Source organism: Neodiprion lecontei, chromosome 3 (genome assembly GCF_021901455.1).
Source record: "Neodiprion lecontei isolate iyNeoLeco1 chromosome 3, iyNeoLeco1.1, whole genome shotgun sequence".
Lineage (NCBI taxonomy): Eukaryota > Metazoa > Arthropoda > Insecta > Hymenoptera > Diprionidae > Neodiprion > Neodiprion lecontei.
In genome coordinates this window covers 21,052,756-21,072,228 of record NC_060262.1, presented here as the reverse complement: position 1 = coordinate 21,072,228, position 19,473 = coordinate 21,052,756, and the positions used below count along the sequence as shown (strand labels likewise).

General features: G+C 36.9%; 1 protein-coding gene across 2 annotated transcripts in view; it reads left to right on the top strand.

Annotated features, from left to right (window-relative positions):
• LOC107223388 (kielin/chordin-like protein) overlaps positions 1–10,042 on the top strand; it is a 183,110-nt gene extending 173,068 nt beyond the window's left edge. The window contains exons 5-9 of one of the 2 annotated variants that reach the window (XM_046733462.1): positions 2,301–2,477; positions 4,156–4,493; positions 5,545–5,910; positions 6,953–7,153; positions 8,872–10,042. In XM_046733462.1, coding sequence (XP_046589418.1) covers positions 2,301–2,477; positions 4,156–4,493; positions 5,545–5,910; positions 6,953–7,153; positions 8,872–9,108 — 1,319 coding nt within the window. In that variant the 3' untranslated portion in view covers positions 9,109–10,042. Of the gene's footprint in view, positions 1–2,300; positions 2,478–4,152; positions 4,494–5,544; positions 5,911–6,952; positions 7,154–8,871 lie in introns of both variants that reach the window. The other variant, XM_046733461.1, reaches the window with a different exon arrangement.
• The last annotated feature ends 9,431 nt before the right edge of the window (positions 10,043–19,473 follow it).

Genomic DNA, 19,473 nt, shown 5'->3' with positions numbered 1-19,473 from the left:
CCCACTGGCCGAGTAAATTTACAAGCAAGCATATTGAATAAGATTGTCTCTAGCCAAACAATAATAAAAGAACAATAAGTATAAACCGTAAAAATACGTACCTTGGTATCATATCGCTTCGACGTTTCTCACAATTCTCAAGCCGTATATCAGGCAGAACAAATATCGTACCTTGGGAAGCTTGATAATTGAAATCTTGAAACTGGGAGTTCAATATAGTGGAAAAAATACTTCCTCGTTCATCACGCTGCTGTTTCCTCCGTAGCAAAACGAGTATCGGAAAAAAAAAGAAAAAAAAAACCACAGTTAAGTAAAATAAAACATGAAGAAGAAGGACAAGAACCACTCCGTTTTTCAATTGTTATCTCTCGCGTGGCTCGTGAACGAATGCCGGAGGTTTCGTTTTACAACTCCCTTTTAATCAACAACACGTCTCTAATTCGTGAGTGGCAGTGGCCGGTTGACCGCAGAAGGCAGGAGAAGTGCAGGTTCACGTAGGATACGTGAATGTGTACATGTATTACGTATGCATCTATGTGTGCACATGTACAGAACACGCGCGGGAAGTAAAATCGTTTCGCAAAGTTGGAAAAGCCAATCGGGTCGTGGAGAAAAGGTTTCCCCGGATTAGACTTTTACGAGGAAGTTACTCTGCCAGTGGTGGCTGGCGAACGAACGAACCAACGAATTACCCTTGCGGTAGACCGCGCGTGTTTTTAATCCACCGCAACAGCGTTATCCTAATCCCTCCGACCAATCGGCAACCCTATTATTGTTACTGCACATTTACTCGCGCTTGTTTTCCAGAATTTCAGCGCCCCGTTGCAATCCCGCAAACACTTTATATCCAAGTTTCAATATTAAACTGTGCTTTTACACGGTACAAGCTCCAGCATTCACGAGACGTCATCAAAAAAGTTTGCTTGCGTCGTGTGGTTTATGTAATTCAAACCAACTAATTACTTTTCAATACAGTTTTTATTTCAGATATTCCTCTGGTGTAGCTACAGCGTTATTCATAAATGAGACGGTTCTTTGCTCGAATTCATTAAATTATTGTGTTTCTCTGAGGTACGGAGATCTTTAAAAAAATCTGAAATATTAATATACTGGAATTATAAACAAGGGCTTAGAATTTCTTCAAATTCATTGAAAACCTAGTAGATTCGTTCGATTTTGCTTTACAATTACCGCATTCTATTCAAAAAACTATCTTCAATGGAAATCGAACGAATCTACCAGGTTTTAAAATAATTTAAAGAAATTCTAAGTTGTAATTTGTAATTCCGGTATTTCAATTTTGCAATATAAAAGATAACTTTATAGCTTACGCCTATCAGAATTTTTTTATATTCGGTGCACGAAAAACTCGTAATGAAATTCACAACGAGTGTGAATTTTTGGCCAAAGGAAACTCTTTGAAGAGACACGTCGTACTGATACTAAATATCATACATCATACATCATACATCATACATCGTACATCGTACATCATCATACATAGTATCAAAGTTCGAAACCATAGTTTGGATGTCGGACGTTCAGAAAGTGACGTCACCAATTCAAAATCAGCTAGCCGAATTCCTCAGTCTGGAAACAACCGCGCAGTAGAGCGGACGTATGAGAATCGCGCTCCGCAGATTTCGAGTGCCGGGTTCTCTACCTCCTGGATCCTGCGCTCCGGGTTCGCTTCCTGGTGTAACTCGACTTCCAGGACAAGCGCTCCGTGGTTCCCGCGCTCCAGTTCCTTCACCTGGTGAATTTCGACCTCCAGGACCAGCGTTCCGTAGTTCCTCATAGTTCCCGCGCTCCAGGTGATTTACCTGATGAAATACGACTTCCAAGTCTTCTACTTAGTGAGTTTCGACCGTCAGGAAACGCGCACCGTGATTCCTGCGCTCCAGTTCCTTAACCTGAAGAATTTCGAACTCCGGAAATAGCGCTCCGTAGTTCCCGCACTCCATGTTGCCTACCTGGTGAATTTTGATTTCCAGGACGAGTGCTCCGTAGTATCGCATTAATCTCGTATCATCTGGTAAAACACTGACGATGAGTAAGCGAGCTCAGTGAGCGCACGAGCACAGAAACAAATTGCACTAGGCATCCGACCCCAAGCGAACTTTGGGAAGCGAGGATTTTACAGCTAGTTGTTTCTTCGACTAACGCCGACGAACATGAATATTATTAATGAACATTGTCGTCGTGCCTGAATCATTAATGATAACTTTGCCCTACTTTTTACTTCATCGTCAAACGGAGAATTGCTCATTCATGTGGGTTCTTTTATCTGGGTGTTTCAGCTATTAACGTCGAACCCTGTCCCGACGACAGCATCCTTTCCGAAGATGGTGTGTGCACGTGCGTGTCTCCATGTCCTCCTGGAAAGTGTGACACCGGGTTACATCCTGTCCAGATTCTCCCTGGCGGACCTGAAAAGCCTGGCAACTGCTGTCCTCTCTACAAGTGCGTACATCTAGGTAAGAATCGTTAATCATCTGCTCAATTCGTTCGGTGATTCAAATGTCACGAAACATTTGCAGTTATACATGTCGTTGTTCGAGTCACGGTTTTTTCGATTTTCAAAATTGTGAGTAATACTTTGATTCAATTTTCGAATCTTTCGTGAATCATCCCGACTTCATACACTTTATCGTGATATTTTTGGGTGAAACTTTTACGAACAATCGGTCAAAATTTTTCCGTCAAAACTTTCTGAAAGCTGTTTTGAGATGATTTTATAAGTCTATTGGAAATTGGTTAAACAACGAGTCAGAAAAAATCTAAACTCATGGGACATGATCGATGTGTTGAACATATGTCCAAGTTACTTTTAACCTTGTTATTATTCTCAAACGTAATTCGGAAAAGAATTTATCAGAAGAATCTGCAAGTCGTTGGTATTTGTCTGAATTCCATTATATTAAAAAAGTTCAGAGAACTCTTCGTTTGAAATATTAGGCCGCGAATTTTACTTTCGAAAAAAAATTGTACACTCAACAAAGTATTTCTGTAAGGTTATTAAATTATTGTAATTAGAGGATTTGAGGGATACGAATTCGAACCCTCATTTTATAAATCAGCCTGGCAAAATTTCACTTACCACTTTTCATGAGTAATTAAAAAATCGAAGTATCAACAACCGGTTGAAAAAAATTAATCGTGTGAAAGCTTTATAAAAGTAAGGATGTACAAATAATTTGATCCGAATCAAATAATGACATTTAATTCGATTTAAATTCTGCGAATTCGAATCTCTCGAATCATGCAGTCGCAACTACGTGTATTCGATTCTTACATCACACACCTGTCGAGAAATATTTGCATAATACTGTCCGAATCTCGAATAAGCTATTTTTTATTGTTACTTTACCAAGCCTGACTCTATTTTACAGTTTCTCCGATTTCTAAACTTGGAAACCGCTCGAGATTATTGATCTGTTAACTTCGTCAAATTACGGGTCGAAAAGAATTTTTGCAATCACACTTTTCATTCGACTAAAAAGTTTCAACACAGAAGAACGAAAATAGAGAACTTGAGATTTGAACCCATTAATTTGAATAATTCGAACTGTTTAAAACACCGAAATAATTAATAACTCGGAACAATTCGTATTATCGATACCATTAGAACTGTTCGAATTTTCAGTTAACTAGTCGAATTAATTAATAAATATTTTTTTGGCGGAATTTTTTCACCCGTATCTATGATTTCTATTTATACTTTTGATCTACGCTATCACGTTCCAAGATAGTAAAAGTGTCAGCCGTGAATTTTTTCCGCTCGATCGGCCGCATATATTTTTGGAATGGTAAGACATAAAAAATAAGTTAGGGTAATTTTAACGCAGAATGTACACATGTGGTTGCGGTTTCTGTGATGGTTAATTTTTTTTAACAACTCGGTTCCGTATCTGCCGTAATCTGCATTACCGACGTAACGAACTTCTCCAAAAAATTATCCGTCTAATTGTGATAATTCGGTAATCACACGCGCACATCGATGCTCGAGAAAAAAGATGTCTTCTCGAAATTCTCGAAGTGTTAATAATTCATGCCTTCCGAATTATTCAATTCGATTCGACCGCTGTTCCAACGTCCATACACGAGAGTATCCGAAGTGTCGAAGGGAAGCTAAGACAGCTTAAATTCCAGAAGGCGTTTCATGGGATGAACCGGAGGAGGCTAATCAGGGAGGATGCATTGACAACTCGGGGGTTCCCCGCCAGGCGGGGGACCGTTGGCAGGAAGGACCGTGCACAAGCTGCAAGTGTGACGAGGGTCTCGCCGCCTGTCAAGCGTTGATGTGCAAGAATTGCGAAAACGCGACGCCCCCCGAGGCAGGTGAATGTTGCCCACGGTGTCCGGCGCAGGGTAACGCGACTGGTACCGAACCGGTCAAATGTGTGCCTTTGATGAACTGCGAACTCGACTGCAAAGTCGCATTTGCCGCCGATTCGTCCGGCTGTCCGACGTGCGAATGCGTCCTCGAAGGGGTGAGTTACACATATTTTTATAAAATCCACGATAAAAATACCAGGAGGAAAGTTTCGCTTACTTCGGCGATGCGCCGAATTTTTTGCAATATCGTTTTGTTGTACAAAGGAATTCTGAAGCGACCCAAGTGTTTCACAATTGTGGAAAACTTCCTGAAAACGTATTTCAGTGCCCTTAAGTTTCATTACAAAGTTCGATGAATTATCTTGAAGAATGTAGAAGTGACAATATCTCGAAACATTTCGAAACATTTCAGCATCCGCAATTTTAAGACCAGATGTGGAAATGCGTTGGGAAAACTTAATTCCTTCCTACTGAAAACTCGTATCTTTGACCCGTGTGATTGAATTTTTTTCTAGTTCTACGTTTTTTTTGTCTTTTACCAAGGCAAATGTTTAAGCTTACAAGCCGTTCGCAAACGGCCCTGTCTAAACAATTATAAATGTGTGCGATTTGAACTAAAAAGAAAAAAATTTCTTGATTTTCTGTCACTATGTTTAGTAAACGAAAGTGGTTCAGAAGTCATGGAGAGGTAGTTTTTTTTTTTTTTTTTTTCCTCGCAAGATCTCGAAAAGTGTCGATACGTATTTCAAACACCGAAGAACGAATAATTACACGTTTGAAATGAATGAATATCTGTCAGCGATCTCATAGTTTTTTGGATCCTAAATACTGTTTCTTAATTCCCGGCCTTTATCGTGGAAATATATATATTTTTTATATATGTATATATTCGAAGCTGCTTTTTGAGTACCTGCAGTTATGGAAAGGTGGAATAGCGTCATAAAAATATTTCGAAAATATTACTTGAAGTCGACGCGGAATAAAGGAAGTGAAAAAAATAAATAGCGCCTACGATGAGAAAATTTCAATTTATTACTACCAGCCTTGAGCATAAACATTGTAAATATAAGATATAGTTATAAAATTAATCGCTAACTTTCACTCGTAAAAAAAAAAAAAAAAACACTCGATGACTTTGAAAAATTTGAAATCATCCGAGATCTTCGAGAAAATCGTTACACAATCTTCTTCCTTCTATATTTCTAGTTCGCACACGAGAACGAGAAAATCTGTCCTCATCTTTCGGACTGCACGTTATCATGCGACCTAGCAAACGACGACGGAGGATGTCCAGTCTGCGCCTGTCAAAACGGAGGCGAGACTTCGGCGAACACGGTGACTCCCATGGAGATCGAGAACACCACGGGCAACGAAAACAACGACAAAAACGACGAAACTTCAGCCAAGAAAATCTGCCCCGCTCTCAGCTGCGACCTGCACTGCGAGAGAGGTCTCGCGATCGACGAAGAAGGCTGCACTATTTGCGCCTGCAACCCGAAACCAGGGTGTCCCATGGTGACGTGCAAGAAGGACTGCCCGATGGGTTACAAAACCAATAAACGAGGTTGCCAGGTGAGCCAAGATGCGATCAGTCAATTTGAACGAGGGATTTGGTACTGAGACCAAGTGACCCAGAGATAATCGTTGAAATAAAAATAACACGCACGAAAATAACCCATGGAATTTGAAATTTAATTTGATGTTTCGGCAATTTTTTTCTCATGGGTTATCTTTGCTTCGGGCTATTTATGACAGATCGTCTTTGCCTGGGTTATTATGGCCGATCACGGCGAGTCTGTATGAGAAATTTTACGAATTCTCAAATTTGGAATCTGATTGGAATTTGAAACCATTAAGGCACGAATCCTTGAATGCATGCTTCGGGCACTCTGTAGCTTCTACGGATATATCGGACGTAAAATTTGCTCAAAAATTTTTCGAAACAAAAACATGACACAGTAGCAATGTTGTATCACTTGCATCTACCACCATGAGCACACATGACGCTGCTGGTGATTTTTTGAACGATTCCTTCTCCTTTCCAAATATTGGCTCTCACTGTCGGTATTTCAGTTTTCCTAGCATCTCTGATCACGATTGGGATATTTATTTGGCTTCTCTTCGCAATATTTTCACCTCTCGTAAATTTCTCTCAATTTTCGCGAAGACTTCCACTCTGGTATTAATAGCTTTTTCGTTGATATTAAACTCGTACAGTCTGATTGAACTGAAATTGCTTTCCCTTCGCACTTATTACTTGTAATATACTGGGAAAACGTACGACCAAGACCAAATTATCCCCTTCGTTTGATTCGGCTACGGTTTGCTTGATTAGACCAAGAATTTCCAATAGAATCAATCGACTACCTATTCTCTTTATTAACGAAACAAACTAACCACCAGCCATCGCTTTCCGTAGGAATTTTGAATTTTAGAAGGAAATAGAAATCAAGAACAGCGTGACGTTGGGAAAATGCATAAATATAGCAAAGTGATTTGCCGAAATGAAAATCTAAATTTCTCTAAACGTTGATGAGATTTTTCCATATTCTTGCAAACACATGGAGCGTAATTATAAAAATAAATTATCTAAATTCGCATGTGCTTTCGACAGATTTGCCGTTGCCGGTTATCATGCGTGGATTCCCAGAACGAGACGCACGTTGAAAATTCAAAATGGAGTCCAGATTCTTGCACAACATGCGCCTGTGATCAAGGCGGGAGATTGAGCTGTAACAAAACCATTTGTTCCGTACCTTGCAAGGATTCATTACCGCCGCCCCCAGGAGAATGCTGTCGAGTTTGTCCAATAAAGGTGAGAAGAATGATTTTTCCATCATCCCTTGTATTTTTCTATCGCGTTACGAGAGCGGAGAGGAAGGCTAAAAAGAGCTTTATAAATTTCACCGACAAATCCCGGGCATCTCCGAGCTTAATTTAGCTTTCGGCGCCTTTCCCGTATTCTTATTCAGCGCCTGCGATTAATTTGTGTCAATATCCTCCGAGCCGTGGTTCGAAAATAATGATATCCAACATCAGTTAGGTCTGTTTTATAACGGCGACGATTGTCGAGTATACTTGTCACAAAACGCCATTGAATTTCAACATTGCGATCCGTTGTAAACCCCGCCGGTTTTCCATTGATCCATAGATCGGCTCAAGCGGGTATTCAAACGGCGTTTGTTTTAACTCCTCGCGAACAAATTCGCCAAGACTAATGGGGAACGAGGATATTGATGGGCGGAAGGGGCGAAGTGGTGAACTTTGATATCACGACGTATAAACTATAGCGTGAAAAACTCGTTTGAACTATACCGATTTATACCGGCGATCACCGCCTTTCTCCGTAGTTTTGAGTGACGTTTCCCAACTTTTCTTATACACCCCGACGCCTGTATTAAAAAAGCTATAAATCAAATCAGATCAATATGCGGTAGTACGAAATAATATGAGACTCGATTTATCACAACACACGGATTCGATATTATACGATCTATATCGTGGGATACCCATTAATCTTTCATATAATGACTGAATTTTTCTCCTCACCACCAAAACCTTACCAACGATTCACTCAAATGCCCCATTTTTCTGTTAGTTCTGATTTTCTTTCGTCTTCTTTTGTACACTTTTATTAAGGAGCACATTTTGCGCGTGGAAAATTTTTGTTCGCCCATTTTTATTCAAATCGCCCTCTTTAGACCACAAATCATAATTCAGGGAGACTACTTCCAGCTAACGAAAAGTATATTGATTGGGTTTCGCGATTCTTCAAGATCATTTTCATCAATATACAATTAGAAAAATTCTCAGAAGAACATTTTCCCTTCAGACACCCTTGCGAAATAAGAAACAATTGATTAACCTCAGGGAGTATTTTTAAATGAAACGTGGTTTTTCCCATTTGAATAAATCAAATACCACTATTGAGAGCAAAATCATCAAAATCGATTTGACCACTCCTAAGATACCATTATTTGAATTTTTTTGCAAATTTCATTATTTGAACAACTCATAAATTAACGAACTGGGCGAATTCAAAATCCAAGTATTTCGAATACTAAGAAAAGCGCGTCAATTACTCCAAAATCCATTCATTCATTCTCGAGATATCGTCTAACAATAAACTCAATCACACACACACACACACATATTATCGAAAACTGACAATATCAGATCTAGCGAAAGCTCAACATTTCCTTTTTGATGTCAGTCGCGAAACAGGTTTTGTTATGCTGAAAATAAACTGTCGCTTATTCGTACTTTTGAGTTAGATTCGAATTTTGAGTTAGATTGGTTATGTTGCATTTACAAAGATTGAGTCTGTTTAGCGGCCACCTGGCGGTGGCGCTGCGCACTGATTCAGCGTTGCCAACGTAACCGACTCGGTAAAAAAATTAGCCTTGTCAGAATCCCTGCAGCCAACTATACTCTTTTTTCTCTGGTAAACGAACGAACGATTGGCTGAAAAAAAAAGTAAAACAATAAGTTTGAAAATTTTTCACATTGGTAATCAATTTCGAATGTTTTCAGGAACATCGTGACGGCGAGTCAGCTCCGACAGGAATGAAGGGTTGGGCCCACGTGACGGTGACAGTTGTATTGGCAGCGCTGTGTATTGGCCTGACGATTCACATTGTTCGCGGACGTTTCCGCGGCCGATTGTCACCCTCGAAAGAATCCTACCCGGCATATTCGAATCAGTACTACAAGTGTATACCCGTATACGACACTCCGGTGCATCAGACCGAAAAAGTTGTACCGCTGTAGGCAAATCGGTTGCAGGATTATTAAACTGTACAAATTGGTGGCTATTTTTTAGCGATATATTAACTTACATGTGTACGTTGCAATTAGACCGACACACGGGAAGATTGCAGAAAGCGCGTGAAATTTTAAGAACATTTCTTTGTTTTGTTTAATTTTTTTTTCCTTTGTTCCATCGAACAATCGCATCATTTTCCGTTTACAATTTTTATGACTATTTATTCCTCGATTTTAATATTTCAAACATATTATTTTCACAAATTATTACTGCTACTTTGAAAACTTTGAATATCATACGAAAGCAGGCTATGTATTATAGTTGTTCACTTTATTAACTGTCTTGGTGATATTGAAAAAATAGTTAAAACTTCCCTAGTATTAGTCAGGGTGAAGGAGGTACACATGAAATGGTGACAGCGGTAGGATGCACCGTTTAAATCAACATGGAATTGAAGCGACATCTAATAATAAAATTTCGACATACTATGGCGCATAGTTATATTATAATATCATTGTATAATATTCCCTTGAAAAAAAAGAATAACAAAACTTGGAAGAAGACTAGCGAAACAGTTGCGCGATGGTGATTTATTCGCGATACAAATTAATCAGTACAGAAATTTTCGAGCTGCTGCTTTGTATTCGAAACATAAATGAAATTGATTGTAAATTGAAACAAAAAAAAAATGTAGGGACTTGAATACTATACATACATAATATATATATATATATATATATATATATATATATATATATATATATATATATATAATATGTATACGTACATACTGAATTTTTACAACAAACTACTGATTACAGTATATGGTATGTATATCGATCGATGTAGTTGTACTACACACTTTACACAATACGAAGAAAAAACAAAAAAAAAAAAAAAATACATGTAAGGAAAATAATAATGAATTACTACCCTAAAGTAATATAATGTAAAAGAAATATATTTGTAAATAATGTGAAAGAAAAGAAAGAGGTGAGAGTAAAAAGAAAAAAAACTAAAACTGAAAGAAAGAAGAACGTAAAGAAGAAGACATTCTTTAAGTTATACTTACAATTATAAATTTGATGTTTTTTCCCCTGCAAGTAATTCTAAATATATAATATAATAATATAATAATGAATAATTATTGTCACTATTATGATTATCATTATTATTATTACTTGTGGTGATCCTTTGAGTATTAATTGATAATCACTTACACGCGATATACGATATGTTATTTTCTCTTTATCTAAACAAAGAAAAAAATTTAGTATAGTACCTTATTTTCAAAGAAAACAAAAAGCAAACTGATATAAAGTATAATCGAGGTCGGAAAAGAATTTTTTTTCATTCATCAATAATACGCGTTCATAAAATCGGTTTTAAGATCAGGATTAGTTTTGCTTCAGCGCTTAGTTTCGGCAAGATCTCGGCAATGCGGTGTATCACATATCGTTCGTGAAGTTCTTCGCGGCAAGACTTTGTACTCAAACTGTGAAGCTCGTAGAAGTCAATGAATTTTTGATTTGTTATCCTCGCGGTTTTTCGAATATCAAACAAACGATGACATGAGGAGAAAATAAAAAGCGCGATAAAACTGCACATGTGACTGTAATAAGAATTATAGAAAACTCCTGTTCCTTTTCAATTAAACCACTGTATGAGTTAATTTTGTACGTTGTAAAAGTATACATAATTATTTTATTATTGAATAGCTGTGTTATTATTTTATTAGACTGTTCCTACATGTTTTGCCTTATCGTTTTTATTGTTATAATCACACACACACACACACACACACATATGTATGTGCATATAGTGAGTCCAGATTAGTCCATCTTAGACTAATATTATAATTAAATATCTTATGTATAATCATATATGTATTAATTATATATATATATATATAACATTCGGACAGCCTAAAGAGAAATAAGAAGGACACGATTATTGAAACAATAATGAAAATACATCAATAATGATAATAACAAATATATTCACACGTATTATAATTACGCGTGCTGTTGTACAATAAAATATTCTCACACACTCAGAATTGCGTCCGCGCGCGCAATTCAGTCCAGATTTCGACGTGCTAGAAAGCAAGTAGGATAATAACGTTTTGTACATTACTTATTTTTCTTATATTTTCCTTTAAAGATTTTGGTAACGATTTTTTTCACACGATAAATCAATAAAACTATAAATTAAACGATGTAACTATTAATTATAACACGGGGGAATTGCTTGGCATTTCTTTATATGTATAATTCACGTCACAAGGTTCGCGGTAAATAAATTAATTGTAAATTATAAACTACCCACACAAAAAAGATACCAATGTAGCTTATGCAAACACATATTATACTTATACACACGCGTCTTCCTAGCACAAGCTACGTTAAATATACTTACCCTGTACTTTTATTGCTTTGTTCTACGTTCAATGTGTTGCGTAAATAATATATTGTATATTTAAATACGAAAGAAAGAAAAGATAAACACTGAAAATGATTTTACTTTGCGATGATATTTGAACCATTTCTTCTACCACAATAAGAACAAGAAGGCGAAACGGAATGAAATGCGACATTACGCAGTTGTGACACTGAATAACAACCAAACTCCTTCCTTTGATTTAACAAATATAATGAAATATTGTAATTATTAGGTCTACACTTTTAACGTGTAACATTTTCATGTACATGTACACGTATTATATATACCTACATATTTCTGTATCAGTCCTACGATTATGCAGGAATTAAAAATCATATGTGGGGGTTATATAATTATATGTCGCAGTGACGTTAAACTTAATTTGTCATATTCGCCTGTATCGTGTTTCAAATTTGAATCTTTCTTTTTTGCATTGCTTTTTCCAATATTTTTTCCCCCTAATTTATTGTTTTCATGTGAATTAACCCAAACCCTAGAGCTGCAAGACGTTCTCTCTTCGGCATGTATGTCGTACGAAACTGCCTCGAAAAAAAACTATACTTTTTTTAACTCTCGCTTCATGAAATCATAGTTCATAAAATTGAACAGTGAAAGAAAATCGCCGTGCGATTTTTCGAGACGATGCCACGTTGAGTTTTTCTATTAGCTATTTGCTCTCTATACAACGGACGGATCTCTGTATGGTAGGGTTTGACAACTTTTATGTTCTCTTCGAATCGGCGCGTCGTATAAAATTTTTAACCGCGCGATCTTCGAGATATTCATAATTGCGTAAAACGTGGTTTTTCACCTTTTCGATAAATGGGTACCCAGGAAACGCCCAGCTTTGTCGACTGAGCCACAATAAAACGTTGAATAATATCTGTCAAATGCATGCGTTACATTAAATTGATTCCAGTTAACCGAACTCGATGTGCATGTCTATCGGAAAAATAAAATTATAGAAAATTTATATAATAAAAGAACCTTTTTCGTGTACATAATATCTGATATTTTGTTTTGATAAATACTGTTTTTACATTGAACATTTTCATGCGTCAGGTTTTGAACCTTTGAAAATACTATTTATTCATTGAATACATCTCTTTGCTTAAGCAATAATTTTTCTTTCAAATTTTCCAGAGTCTGTAAAAATGGATTAACTGACTTATGAATGCGAGAGAGATATTATCGTGCAATAAAAAATTTTCTACGACACGCCTGTTTCAAGAAAACATATAAGTTGTCAAATGCTACCCCGTACAGAGTTCCGTCCGTTGTATAGAATAATTATTATCTCCCTCCAACCGTCAGAATTGGATTTCTTAGGTGTTAATTGAATAGCGAATACAAAATTCGATGCGGCACCGCTTAAAAAAATCGCACAACGATAGCCTTTCACGAGGTTTAATATTATGTAAAAAACTGTGATTTCCTGAAGTGGAAAATCGACAAAGAAACAACATTTTTTTTGTAGCAGCCTAATAACGTTCACATAGTATGTTCCAGAAAAATGGCCGCGTTCCGATTTGGGAGGTGTACATTTTTCGGCGAAAAATATTGCTAGGTTCATTCAGCGAAAATCTCAAACGTCCCGAATTGTCTCGACGCGTTCTTGCAGACTTCTAACGAACTAATTTCCAAGGTAAAAACATATTGCTTAACTTCAGTTAAGCAATACAGGTATGAATTATTTGAAATTTTGCCGTAATACCGTTAGAATTCGTGCGATACGTATTATTAGACTAAAAAAATTAAGTTACCGCAAGCCATATTGAAACAAAATTAACTAGAGGTAAAGGCTGGAATTGCATTTGAAAACTGAACGTTTGTGCTAGCCCGCAGATGTCCGTGTTAATAAATCGTGTTAATTTCCTTTAGATAAATTTGCAATGATTTTTCACCCTTCGACTCGTTGTCAGTAAAAATAGGGCCGCGGTAATTTATGATGCACGTATAATACATACGAGTATATTTTGCATATAGTAAAGAAATGTGCAGAGCATAGAATCGACGTGTCGACAACTTGGCTAACTTACAGATAAAATAACATATATCATACAAATATACAGGTATAATACATATAAAATTGCACGCGCGCCTCGAGACAATATTCATGAAGATTGCATACATACATAGATTTGTAAACACAAACACACACATACACATGCATATCTAAAGATAGTTACATGTAAAACAAACCCATGTTTTTTTTTATTTTCTGTGATTTCGATTTCAACATTTAATTTATTTTTCAACACTTTCATCTGTACAATCTCTGTTTACACAGATAAATGAAGGGTTAATATTAAAATACACGCGTATATATACATATATTATAATACGTACAGTGAAACTGCAACTTGAATGAGTATAAATAATTATATATTATTATACTAGTTATACTAGAATGATGGCTGAAAACTGGTATACAGATTACTGTTATACCGACGTTTCACTTATTATCATCACCGTTGCTGCTATTATTATTATTATTATTATTATTATTATTATTATTATTATTATTATTATTATTATTATTATTATTATTATTATTATTATTATTCCTACTATTATTACTATTATTATTATTATTAATATATAAGACTGTTCGCCATGTATGATCGTACCAATGTATCCATATACCTATATATGTATATATTATATTGAACATCGATAATACACATATTACAATATTCAGTAGTCACGCAACGTCGTGACGAAAGAAAGAAAGAATCAGATCAAACATTATCAAAATACATTACAAGGAAGGTTTATCATTATCACTGCCATTATCGCATCATCAACTTATTCGTGTATATTTCTTATGATTTTCGTATGTTATATATTTGCCACTCTTCCTATTCTTCTGAATTTTCTTTGAACATCGATTTTCGGCCGTATTGCCGATAGTATTTCAATATTTATTTTTTCGTTTTTTTTTTTGTGGTCTTTTTTCAACGAGCCTTGTACGAACGTTCATCATTGATACGTAATACGTGATATTCTGTATAGACACAGCTGAGAGGAAAGAATTTTTGCAAACAAGTTATTGAAAAGAGAAAAATGATCAGCAGTTTCGAGAACCATATCAATGTGACGTAAACATATTCAGAATATCAATCAGAAAACGTTAATACATATATACATAGCTCTTGTATGTTCAATAAAATAAGAAATTAAATGAAATTGTTAATTGAATGTGAAATGTATATGTATAAACAGGAGGTGTAATCCGTAGTGCGTTATACATTATATAGTCACATGCGCGGGTGTGTGATGGATACCGTGGCTGGATATCTAAACAATATTAAGTATTTGGTTGTTGAACTCATTGATTAATCGTCAGGTAGAATTCATTACGGTAGGACAATTCATTTTCAGCAACCTCACAAATATGTGTATAAAAAAATGGGGACTTGCGTCGCTTTCAAAACGCGTAAGTATGAAAATTAGAATAAATTTTAAATTTGAAAAATAAATGAATAAACGAAACCCGTCTTTATTAGTGAAAAAGTATCATCCTAAAATTGAAAATGAAGACGAAGAAGTGATAGTAACATTTGTTCTTGTAATCTTTACGTACCGACCGTTTCCCGACTCGAGTTGCGCGACGTAAAGGGCAGCGGTTACCGATGAATTTACCTCGTTACGGAAAACCCCATTAGGTCAGCAGTCTTTATACATCTTCAGTCAAAACGTTGGGGTGTTGATCCGCTTCCCCCCCCCCCCCCCCCCTTCCAAATCAACTTAAAACAATTCACAAACAATTGCCTGAGTTTTTCAGATTTTTACCTCAAGTCGAACACGCACCACCGACAGGATGGATTTCCGATTTAAAATACGCGCTTAGGACACATTCTCAGAATATATTTTACTGTGAGAGTGATAATGAGTGATTCGTCTAGATTGCCTGGTATGATGATGTGAATTTTTTTTTCAGACGGTGGCACAGATGCTCACTAAAACCTCGGAGTTATGGATTTTTTGAAACATTGTTACTCCGACAATAAAATATATGCCGAGAATGTGTCCGAAATACGTGTATTTTGAATGGAAAAATCCTTCCTATCGGTGGCACGTGTTGAAGTTGAGGTACAAATCTGAAAAAATTAGGCAATTGTTTTTTAATTATTTCAAATTAATTTGGTGAAGGCGAGGGGATCGCAAAAATTCGTCAACACCCTAAATAAGGGACACCCTACTGTTCATGTCAGTACCTTAATTTTTTATTACTCCAAATTCCTTCTCGTGGTTCTTACAACGATACCCAGGGTCAGTCATGGGTCGGTAACCCATTGTTGAAAGAACCCTTTGGTCATCATAAATATATTCAGTTTATGGTCACGGATAGTTACCTATTCGACACTTGACGTAAGCTACTCTGTGCACACGTTTAGAAACAGATCCAGGTCGACCACGCAAGTATGGAATTTATCGTGAGAACCTCTGGCGTAGAGATAAAATATGGTACCCGAAAAGTACTATCGAGAAATTGATGTTAAAATACTTTATACGTTGTAATCCTAGAATTGGAGCGATCGTACGTCAAAATTCAACGTCTATCGTACGAGCTGTCCTGACATTCGTATGAAATATAGAACAATAAAATTATCGAAAATAATTCATCTGCAGCTTAATTTAATGATGTTCGCTGAACTATCGTCCTTTGTGGAACTCGAACGAGCAGCAAGAACGGTGAAACACTTAAACCGCACGGTCCACCATGCCTTAATTCTAAAGATAAATCTGATCTACCGCGATTCTAACAACCAGCTCACTTACCGCCTGATGGCTAGAAAAGTATATTTTTTTGATTGCTTATCTCACTGACTGAGGATATACGAAGACTGATAACCCTGGGTTATTTTTCGTAACAGTTTACCGGGTCTGGCCGGGTTTGGGGGTATTATCGGTTTCCGGTGCAAAACGTTGGTAACATACCGTCGTCACAGTCGTTGACCGAAGAATTGGGAACAGTTCTGCAGAGTTGGGAACTGATTGCAGAACGTTAGAGAATTGCCGATTTCGAGATGATGCTGGCTGCATTCACCTTCCGAGTGACACAGTCTTCGAACGGTAAGCCCAAGCCGGTACTTAGCCTGTGTGTAGTTACCGACTTGTCGGCGATACAAGAAATTAATAATGAGAATGAATTTCTTCCAAAATTGGTAGGAAAACAGTGATTTAATTAAAGTATAGGTACCCGAGAGAAGAATGTATACATAGATCATAAATAATAACAGATCAGATGTAATAATGATGCAGGACCAAAAAGTATATATTGTACATGCGGTCCATGTACGATATTAATATATATGATCCATTTACGATTAATGCGTGATGCATACTATAAGTTTTATAATTTTCCAGAAGACAAATGAAATTATCTACAATAATACGTCTATAATACGAAAATATAAGAATTATTCATTTCGAAATGGGATTCTATTCGACACGCGCTCGATGTATTTCATAACATTAATATTCATAATTATTCCAACAACTTTTCATTTGTTCTCTCGATACTGAATTTTCGTAGGCATAGAATCGAAACGCTGTTTTAGCTTAGTTTATTCGCAAGTGTTGTATCTACGTTGGGTAGGAAAGCAGAATTGTTTTTCGAAAGGTGTTCGTATGGAAAAAAAATCAGAGTAGCTGTAATACACCACGGACGCGCTAATTTTTATCGAGATGAAACGGATGCTCCGTATATGAGACAGTATTTAACGCAGTGTCCTGATTTAAAGACCTAAAAAGGTGATTGTCGGCGATTTTTCTTTTTTTTTTTTTACGGGGAGAGATAGAACGAAGCTTCTTAAAACTTCGAGTGTATTCTAACTCACATTTGAAAGGTACGAGCAAAAATTTTTATCATTCAACTGTCGCAGAACGGCAGCGTTATCAGCTAACCCGTTAACTGAAGAATATATCTTTAGTTAACGGCTGACCATCAAAGGGCCTAGCCGTTTGAGTCTGGAATCGGCAGGAAGGACAAAGTGCGTGTTTCATGTCTGAAATGTGAAAGCTAAAATCATTATACATCATACCATATCATCATACACCATATGTCATACATCATACATCACGCATCATACATCATACGTAGTATTAAAGTTCGGAACCAAATTTTGGATGTTCGGATGTTCGGAATTTCAGAAAGCGACGTCACCCGAAATTTTTTTCTCTTGATGTCATCGATCTATATAGACGAAAATCAGTTGGCCGAATTCCTCAGTCCGGAAACCACCGCGCAGTAGAGCGGACGTATGAGAATCGCGCTCCGCAGACTTCGAGTACCGGGCTCTCTATCTCCTGGATCCCGTGCTCCAGGTCCGTTACCTGGTGCAACTCGACTTCCAGGACAAGCGCTCCGTAGTTTCTGCGCTCAAGGTCAACTACATGGTGAAACTCAACATCCAGGACATGCGCTCCGTGGTTCCTGCGCTCCAGGTCCGCTACATGGTGAAACTTGACTTCAGGGAGAGGACGAGGAGGATGAGGAGGTTGAGGAAGACGGGGAGAACAAGGAGGAGATCGTTGGAGGTGATTTAAGCTGGTTGGCGGTCGTTAGATTTGTGCACGGTAAGTATAAAATTTTTATAATATTTAACGGCAATTGTAATTATATTTCATCTAAAATTTTGTAAACTTGTCATGTTTACATTGAATTATTGCAATTCATTTTTCGCGCGAGCACAAATTCAGTAGCTATAAATGCGCGAATGAAATTTATTATATTATTATTTAATTAATCAATTATAGTAATGCTTACAGAATATTTTTGATGTGTTCTTATACTGAAAACATTTATCACTATTCCAGGTACAACCCGAGGTGGTTATCGGTGGTTGTTCGAGGTGGTTGGCGATTGTTGGAGGTGGTCGGAGGTGGACGAGGAGGAGGACGAACGGAACTGAGTCTCAAAGCCCTGTTGACATAAAAGCAGCTATTCGATAGAAATTATAGTTTATAGTTTACACAGCCCATTGCATGATATTTCATTATAAATACGTATGTTTCAATGTATTTAGGAATAATTTATCAAATATACAGAGGTCATGTGCAAATAATAAATGAATTGATTCGACCGCAGTTTGATGTCTTCATTAGAGCTTTAACAATAAATTTAAGCTTTGTTACTTCTTTTATCTTATTATGGATAATCAAAAACATTTCCGACTATTCGTGCTGTGGAAGCATGGGGATTAAACCAAATGTAGCAAAAGATTAGAAACAGTGTATGTAGAGTACGGGTATTTTTCTAATAATGCAAATAGAATAGAATACCACGCCTTGCGAATTAGCTTTCCAGACAGAGATGAATGATGAATTTTAAGGACTGCATTATCGTTGTTGAATACTCTATGCCTCATGGGAAAAGAAAATCTGTAACGATAAAATTGATGCACCGGATCATCGTCGACTTTAACTTTTGAAATGTTCTACCATTTTCGAACGCCTCCTACCTCCCCCTGCCACCTCCGACCATCAATGGCCACTTTCGACCACCCCCTATCACCTTCTGCCAGCGCCGACCACCTCCTACCATTTCCGAACACCTCCAACCATCCTATTAACCTATATTACTAGATTAGCTATGATATGAAAAGAGCAGAATTATTCATTTCGAAATGGGATTCTATTCGACGCGCGCTCGATGTATTCCATAACATCAGTATTCATAATTATTTCAACAACTTTTCATTTGCTCTCTCGATCTTGAATTTTCATAGGCATAGAATCGAAACGTTGTTTTAGCTGGTCGCAAGTGTTGTATCTACGTTGGGTAGGAAAGCAGAATTGTTTTTCGAAAGGTGTTCGTATGGAAAAAAAAACAGAGTAGCTGTAATACATCACGGACGCGCTAATTTTGATCGAGATGAAACGGATGCTCCGTGTATGAGACAGTATTTAACGCTGCGTAG